Raw genomic sequence first — 9,272 nt, forward strand, 5'->3', positions numbered from 1 at the left:
AAAAAAAAAAAAAAGAAGATCATTCAAGCAATGGTGGCAGAAGACTTAGAGGGGACAAGGGACTAATCAATCCAGCCATGGCAGTCTGAATTCAGGCTGAGGCATATGGATAAAAAGGAGGGGATGGATTTGAGAAACTCGTAAATGATTTAGAATTTTCTGGATCAATGCCTGAAACTGGGTTTATAATCATTTTTGAGTTCCAGTTACTAATGCATAATTTATTCCTTACCATCAGAGAACGTACTCATGTTGCATGCTACTGAGGCAGTTAAATCGACATTGTGAGAAACCGTGACTCGGGGCCCGGAGGAAGATGACTCACTTGAAGCTTGCCCAGTGGTAAGTCCTCATCTCTAAAAACCGGCAGACGACCATGCCCAGCCAGATGCCACCACCGTTGCACAGCAGGATGTCCAGAATGACTTGGTCCCACCAGCACTCGGCAAAATTGGGCAGAAGATGCATGAAGAAAAGCTGAGAAACACAAGCGATGATGAAAAAACACACGTGAAAAAAACAAACCTGGGGTACCACGCAGAAAGATAACTTTCCTTTTAATAGTACATTCTCTTAGCAAAACGTGTTGACATTTTAGGTTTTCCTGATGTATTAAAAAAAAAAAAACCAAGGTCTGTAATCAGGTTCTTGTTTATTTTGTGGATGGTTTGCAAATACTGCTAATCCAAACAGCTCCTCTTTTTTTGGACACAGGGCTTTAAAGAAATGATAACCCATCTTGAAAAATACTACCAGTAAATTACCTTGGCTCATGACAACATGACACGGACCCAGAAGAGGGGAGAGAGCAAGTGTTCCTAACTGCCTACGGGGCACCGGCAGAATCCTCAAAATTAGCCGCTTGAGAATTTAAGCTGTGTATTTTAGAAACGGTCTATAGATATTTGGGAAAAACAGTGAGTAAGTGGTAAATTAGCTTAATAGGAAATCTCACACTAACTGATTTGCAGCGATAATCTTTTATTAAGTGCCTACGATGTACAAGGTGGTGAGATAAAATGGATCAAGGTTCTTGATCTTAAGGGCAGAGGCCAGATGCTTATTCAGAACACAAAATCAGGTATGCTGTGGCAAGTGTTACCATGGTGACATAAATTGAAACAGCAGGGACACTAAGAGATTCATTCTGATAGACGGCAATGGCGGTAGACTTCTGGAAGGAAGACAGGGTGGAGTGGGATCATTAAGGACAGGAATGACTGATTTCAAGAGATGGAGATGAAGGTGAGGACATTCCAGAAAAAGGGCACAGTGAGATCAAGGGTGGAACAGAAATCTTTTACGGAAATAGTTTTGTCCCAAACAAAGGACCTATCGGCTGTATCAAGCAGCATGGCGTGCTGTGTGAAGGCCCGCTTTAAGAAGGTCTGAAATTACAAAGACAACGCCTGACAGTTCTCTGGAAAGAGGCAACCCCATGATTATAAACCTCTGAAGTAATATAATAAATGCTACAAGTTAAAACTATTCATGAAAGCATTTCATAGATTGTAAAAGAATACAAATATTATACGAGGAGTTTGCCTTCCTGAGGTGCCTGCCTCCGAGGACATACCGAACAGCTCCCACATGTGACAGCGAGGGGCTGTGTGCTGCGGGCCACATACCACCCGGGACTGCATTCCCAGGTCCAAGCCATGACATGGAGCATTAACTCACACGGCGCAGAGAGAAACTTCTGCAGAAGCCAACGACAGACTTGCTGAAATAATACTGGGTGGGGGGGGCTTCCCTGGTGGCACAGTGGTTGAGAGTCCGCCTGCCGATGCAGGGGACACGGGTTCGTGCCCCGCTCCAGGAAGATCCCACATGCCGCGGAGGGGCTGGGCCCGTGAGCCATGGCCACTGAGCCTGCGCGTCCGGAGCCTGTGCTCCGCAAAGGGAGAGGCCACAAGAGTGAGAGGCCCGCGTACGGCAAAAAAAAAAAAAAAAAAAAAAAATACTGGGTAGGGGATGTGGAGGACATACGTCTGCCCGAGGAGCCTTTCTGGAAAGTACCGGATTCAGGGGTGAGAAAGCCCAAAGAGAGCGGAGTTGGGGAGCTGGAAGGAGCCACATTTGTTCACTCCCTAGGGATTTGGGAGCGTCTGCCTGTATGTATGAGGCAGAGCGCTGGGGTCTGGGACTGGGCAGACATGGGTCCTGCCCTCTTGAGGCATAACGTTTAGCAGAAAAGAAAACATCTATCAAGTATTTAACCTATGCTGAGTGTTTCAGAGGAGAAGAGCCAGGTGCTCTATTTCCATGTGTACAAACATGAGCCCAGCCAGTGCAGGGAGCAGGGCAGAGAGGGAGGAACTCAGAGGAAGGCTCCATGGGAGGAAAGGACACAGCATCTTTGAAGTGAAGAATGCAAAGCTGGCTGGAGCAGAGGGCAGGTGAGAGGGTTCAAGGAGGCTGGGGAGGTGGGCTGGGCCAGCTAACACCAGGCCTCAGAGGCTGGTTCAGAAGCCACCTGGATTTTGTCTTAAGAGCAATGGACCAACAGGGAAGAGTTTTTCGGAGAAGGATGTGATCAGGCTGAGGGATGAAAGGTTCACTTTGGCAAAAGACAGTGTGCAGGGAGGAGATGGGAAATCCAGATGAGAGAGGGATGAACTGGAGAGGTGTTGAGAAAAGAGTCACCAGGACTTGGGGACGACAGGGTGCTGAGGCAGGAAAAGGGAGGCGCAAGAGGCCCAGTGGTGGGGGGAGGGGGGGCGGGCAGGGGAGGAAGCAAGGGAGGCTGAGGAAGGCCAAGTGCCCTGCACAGGTCTCATGGCTGTGAGGTCCTGAAGATGCCTGCAGGTTAGAGGGAGCCCGTGGCATGAGGGCAGGCGCACGGGCCGCGTTCCCCATCCAGCACCTCTGGATCCCCTCCTGGCTCTGAGCTCTGGCTCCCATCGGTACGCTGGGGATACACACTGCCCTTCTGGGTTATGACGAAGATTCAGGATGACGTATGAACAGTGCTGGGCACTGTTATGGGTTGAATCGTTCCCCCTCAAAAGCCATACGTTGGAAGTCCTAAGCTCCGGGACCTTATAATGTGAGCTTATTTGGAAATGCAGTCACTGCAGGTGTAATAGTTGAGAAGGGGTCGTACTGGAGGAGGTCGGCCCCTAATCCAACATGACTGGTGTCCTTACGAAAAGAATGCCATGTGAACGCATGCAGGGAGAAGGCCACGTGAAGATGGAGGCGGAGATTGCAGTGATCTACAAGCCAAGGAACAGCAAAGATGACCAGCAAACCATGAGCAGAGGCCTAAGAGAGGCTTGGGACAGGTTCTGAAGGAACCAGCCCTGCCCACACCCTGAACTCGGGCTTCTAGCCTCAGGGCCATGAGAGGAACATTAATAGAAGCGAATATCTAACTGGCATGCTTTGCCAAAAGTTAGGGTCAGGACAATGAACGGCCTCAAGAAATAACTGTGCACATGGCCAAATTTTGTTCCCTGGGAATGATTAAGAATAACATAATAACTGAACAGTAAATGAATTAGTTCCCAAAATATCATTTCGGTAATAGTTTTTCAAGAATATATCTCTTTCATTCACTGAATGAGACAAACTTTTGATGACCGTGATATTTGAGCTACACTGGGAATCCATTTTTAAGTGACACAATGTCCTGGATGGCCTCATAATTCCCAAACACCACAGTTCTATTTAACTGGAAACTAGTTAGTGGGTAAACTACCTATTAACTTCTCAGCAGATGTCCTCATTGCCACTGAATTATCTTGCTTAGGATTTTAACTTCATTCTTTAGCTTGATTCCATTTGTTTCTCTTTAAGACTTGAGACAGAGCAGACCTTAAGCTGACAAGGAGTTTCTCTGTTTGTTTGACAAAGGTATAAAATATCCCTTGGGGATTTAAACAGTTTTGTACCACAGGAGCTGCAGAATGGATTACTTGACTCTTAACTGATGGACTGTCTTCTTCCTGCATATAAACTGTCCACAAGGTAGCATCTAGATAGCAGCCCACACCCCCTTCTTACCTCAGTCAGCTCCCAGGTAATACTGATTGTCCAGCAGAGACCATAACTACGGATCAGCAAGGCCTTCATAGCCCAGCCCCAGAAATGTCCAAAGGCAAATATATCAAAATGGCTGATAATCCTCTCCCAGGTGATAACATGGCAGTTCACAGCATACTCCTGTTTAAAATAAAAAGGAAATAATTAGTAATACTCTAGAAATCAACTTGCTTCCAGGATTTGGACAAAAAATGAAAAGAACTGATATGCTCTTGATAATTAATATATGTCCTGCCCAATAAAAAGTTTTGGTAACTGAGATGCTTGAGGGAAAATGGACAAGTATTAGCGTTTATACACCAGAATTGCTTTGCTCTGAATTGCAAAAGCTTGGTTAAAGTGGGAAGCAAAACCATTTTACAAAGGCTTAACCCATCTTAAAGAAGTGGTATCGGGACTTCCCTGCTGGCTCAGTGGTTAAGAATCCACCTGCCAATGCAGGGGACACGGGTTCGAGCCCTGGTCCGGGAAGATCCCACATGCTGAGGAACAACTAAGCCTATGCACCATAACTACTGAGTCTGCGAGCCACAACTACTGAGCCTGCATGCCACAACTACTGAGCCCGTGTGCCTAGAGCCCGTGCTCCACAACAAGAGAAGCCACTGCAACGAAGAGTAGCCCCCGCTCGCCGCAACTAGAGAAAGCCCGTGTGCGGCAACGAAGACCCAACGCAGCCAAAAATTAAAAAAAAAAAAAAAAAAAAAAGATAAATAAATAAATAAATTTATTTTTTTAAAAAAGAAGTGGTATCATATAGCACGTCACTTGCCCATAGGGCAACTGTGTTAAAGCCATTAACAAAAACATAAATAGGATCCCAACAAATAAAGAATAAATAGAAACCCAATAGATTCAGAAATTTTAAAACGTATCTCTAAATATCATGCAGTAAAAAAGAAATCATAATAGGAATTTAAAATATATTCAGTATTAAATGATAATGAAAACATTACACATCAAAATGATGAGACGCAGTCAAGCAGAAGTTAGAGGAAAATATAAAGCCTTAAACGTTTTTATTAGGAAAGAAGAAAAGCTGAAACATCCAACTTCAGAAATTAGAGGAAAACAGAACTACTCTTCCACTCAAAAATGTACCAACTATTACATAATTTAAATATTAAAACATTGCAAAGCTTTTAAGAATTTAGGTTCCACTTCTAATCTTTTTGTTTTTAATATGTTTTAACGTAATTTTAAATCAACTTCCTTATATTTCTGTGTTTATTGTGAAGTCATTATCATATGACAACATTTCTCAGGAAGCTCTAAATTTCACATTCTTTTTTCCCCAAATTATTCTGATAGGAAGGAGTACGATTTCAGCTGGCTGACAGAATTCCTATAAAGTATAATAGTTTCAAATTTTAGAAGCAATACTTTCTGAGGGAGCCAAAGGAGCACCATGCTGCTCCCGTCTCTTCTGAAACCCTCCGCATCAGACTTCTGAAGCCTTTCTCAGACCTAATCCATTTTAATTTGCAAAGCTGAAAGGGCATTTTTAAAAACTGCATTTTTTTTTTTGTGAAACATTCTGATGTGGTATCATGATGTGTAAGTGGGAAATCTAGAGAAAAGAGGAAAAAATCAATAGGGGTGAGTCAAGAGAAGCCTTAAAAAAACCAGACTGCACTGCAATGAGATGAATGTTCTCTTTCCAGGCTCTGGAGCACGTGCCTGTCCCACGAATCACAGACGGACAGAGAGAAACACCCTTGGGCTAAAGCAGTAACAGGTTAGGTTAAGGACAGCTTAAAGGTTAAGGAGAGCTTAAGGCTCAGCCAACCCCGAATTCCTCAACCACCCTCTCCTCTTATTTACTCCAGAGTGGGCTGCTTAGGGTTAGATAAGAAAGGGCTAAGTTCTGTTTTCCGAAATCTGTTCTTAAGGGAATCATGGGTTGAAGACCACTTTGGAGGCCTTTCTACTACTCTCTAAGAGAATATTTATGTGTTCAACAAATGTAAAGGCACTCTGAAAACCATAAAGAGCCAAATGTGTCTACTGGCATATAATTATTATGAACAAATCTGCCAATAATCACATCTGGAAGATCCCGAGATCCTGGTGCTGGGAGGGATACAGGACACCGTGGTCTAGTGCAGACGGGCAGCAGCAGACGCAGGCACGAACCCCTGGAAGCGGGAGGACAAGGCATGAAATGAGGACACAGAGGTGGGGAAACCAAGTCTGGGGAGGTGGAAGTAAGCAGTAGGTAAGGACAGATTCTGCCTACCTCCCAACTGGTGGATCGCTGACCTGGGTGGCTCCACCCTCTCCCTTGCTTGTCCAACACTTAACCAAACACCAAGTCCTATTAATTTTACCTCCCCAAGTGTTTTTTCCTCCGTCTATCCCACCACCACTGTTATTTCTTGCTTAGATGCCTGCAGTAGCTTTCTAAAACTATGAAATGTACACATGATGCTCTGATAAGCACCTGACTACCCAGCTCTAGCTTAAGTCTGCAGATTTTAACTGATCTCTCTGTAATCGATTCTCTACATACAAAATGATTTTGCAGATCACAAATCAGACCATTCTGGGGTGGGGGGTGTGTATTTGGAGTGGGGGGCGGTGTCTGGGAAGACAGCCTTCGCAGTGTGGAAGGATCTCTGGGCCTCCTGCCCTGCTCTCTCGCTCCTTCCTCCCTGGGGAAGGTGGTGACCTTGGAAGCAGAAAGAACACATGTACTCCACCCTCTTTAGGGTCCTCTCTTTGGAAATTATTTGCCCACAGACAGCACAGGTTCCCATCTGCTCTTTCAACCTCACTCTCCCAACCCGATCCCACCCCTCCAGGTGGTCACAGAGCACCGAGCTGAGCTCCCTGTGCTACACAGCAGGTTCCCACTAGCTATCAATTTTACACATGGTAGTGTGTATGTGTCAACCCTAATCTTCCAATTTGTCCCACCATCTACTGCCTCGGGCCCCCTGTGTCCACACATCTATTTTCTATATCTGCATCTCTATTCCTGCCCTGCAAACAGAGTCATCTGTACCATTTTTCTAGATTCCACATATATGTGTTAATATATGATATTTATTTTTTTCTTTCAGACTTTCTTCACTCTGTATGACAGACTCTAAAAATCACATCTCTAAAAATGACCCAATTTCATTCCTTTCTATGCCTGAGTAATATTCCATATATAGGTACCATATCTTCTTAATCCATTCCCCTGCCGTTGGACATTTAGGTTGCTTCCATGTCCTGGCTATTGTAGATAGTGCTGCAATGAACACTGGGGTGCATGTGTCCTTTTGAACTGTGGTTTTCTCAGGGTATATGTCCAGGAGTGGGATTGCTGGGTCATATGGTAGTTCTATTTTTAGAAGGAGCCTCCATACTGTTCTCCACAGTGGCTGTATCACTTGCATCCCTGGGATAAATCCCACTTGATCATGGTGTATGACCCTTTTAATGTGTGGTTGGATTCTGTCTGCTAGTATTTTGTTCAGGATTTTTGCATCTATGTTCCTCAGTGATATTGGCCTGTAGTTTTCTTTTTTTGTGATATCTTTGTCTGGTTTTGGTATCAGGGTGATGGTGGCCTTGTAGAATGAGTTTGGGAGTGTTTCTCACTCTGCAACTTTTTGGAAGAGTTTGAGAAGGACGGGTGTTAGCTCTTCTCTAAATGTTTGATAGAATTTGCCTGTGAAGCCATCTAGTCCTGAACTTTTGTTTGTTGGAAGATTGTTAAATATAGTTTCAATTTCGTTACTTGGGTTTGGTCTGTTTATATTTTCTATTTCTTCCTGGTTCAGTTTTGGTAGGTTGTACCTTTCTAAGAATTTGTCCATTTCTTCCAGGTTGTCCATTTGATTGGCATATAGTTGCTTGTAGTAGTCTCTTATGATCTTTTGTATTTCTGTGGTGTCAGTTGTAATTTCTTCTTTTTTATTTCTAATTTTACTGATTTGAGTCCTATTCTCCCTTTTTTCCTGATGCATCTGGCATAAGTTTTATCAATTTGGTTTAGCTTCTCAAAGAACCAACTTTTCGTTTCATTGATCTTTGCTATTGTTTTCTTTGTTTCTATTTCATTTATTTCTTCTCTGATATTTATGATTTCTTTCCTTCTATTAACTTTGGGGTTTTTTTTTTTTTGTTCTTTTTCTCTAGTTGCTTCAGGTGTAAGGTTAGAGTGTTTGAGGTTTTTCTTGTTTCTTGAGGTGAGACTAAATTGCTATAAACTTCCCTCTTAGAACTGCTTTTGCTGTGTCCCATAGGTTTTGGGTCATCGTGTTTTCACTGTCATTTGTTTCTAGGTATTTTTTTTTAATTTCCTCTTTGATTTCTTCAGTGATCTCTTGGTTATTTAGCAGCATGTTGTTTAGCCTCCATGTGTTTGTGTTTTTTACAGTTTTTTTGCTGTAATTGATATCTAGTCTCACAGTATTATGGTCGGAGAAGATGCTTGATACAATTTCAATTTTCTTAAACTTACCAAGGCTTGATTTGTAATCCAAGATGTGATATATCCTGGAGAATGTTCCGTGGGCACTTGAGAAGAAAGTGTATTCTGCTGCTTTCAGGTGGAATGCCCTGTAAATATCAATTAAGTCTATCTGGTCTATTGCATAATTTAAAGCTTGTATTTCCTTGTTTATTTTCTGTCTGGATAATCTGTCCATCGGTGTAAGTGGGGTGTTAAAGTCCCCCACTATTATTGTGTTAGTCAGTTTCCCCTTTCATGGTTGTTAGTATTTGCCTTATATACTGAGGTGCTCCTATGTTGGGTGCATAAATTTTTATAATTGCTGTATCTTCTTCTTGGATTGATCCCTTGATCATTATGTAGTATCCTTCCTTGTCTCTTGTAACAGTCTTTATTTTAAAGTCTATTTTATCTGATATGAGTATTGCTACTCCAACTTTCTTTTGATTTCCACTTGCATGGAATATCTTTTTGCATCCCCTCACTTTCAGTCTGTATGTGTCCCTAGGTCTGAAGTGGGTCTCTTGTAGACAGCATATACACAGGTCTTGTTTTTGTATCCAATCAGCCAGTCTGTGTCTTTTGGCTACAGCATTTAATTCATTTTCATTCAAGGTAATTATTGATATGTATGTTCCTATTATCATTTTCTTAATTGTTTTGGGTTTGTCTTTGTGGAATTTTTCTTCTCTTGTGTTTCCCACCTAGAGAAGTTCCTTTAGCATTTGTTGTAAATCTGGTTTGGTGGTGCTGAATTCTCTTAGCTTTTGCTTGTCTG

General features: G+C 42.9%; 1 protein-coding gene across 4 annotated transcripts in view; it reads right to left on the reverse strand.

The window, feature by feature from the left end:
- The window catches only part of PTDSS1 (phosphatidylserine synthase 1), a 67,194-nt gene that overhangs the window by 25,214 nt on the left and 32,708 nt on the right, over positions 1 to 9,272 (reverse strand). For all 4 annotated transcript variants that reach the window (XM_028500731.2, XM_007110739.4, XM_007110738.4 and 1 more), the window contains exons 5-6: positions 4,009 to 4,167; positions 326 to 477 (exon numbers count right to left, since the gene is read on the reverse strand). In XM_028500731.2, the coding sequence (XP_028356532.1) occupies positions 326 to 477; positions 4,009 to 4,167 (311 nt within the window). The remainder of the gene's footprint in view (positions 1 to 325; positions 478 to 4,008; positions 4,168 to 9,272) is intronic.

The sequence above is a fragment of the Physeter macrocephalus genome, chromosome 15, assembly GCF_002837175.3.
Source record: "Physeter macrocephalus isolate SW-GA chromosome 15, ASM283717v5, whole genome shotgun sequence".
NCBI lineage: Eukaryota > Metazoa > Chordata > Mammalia > Artiodactyla > Physeteridae > Physeter > Physeter macrocephalus.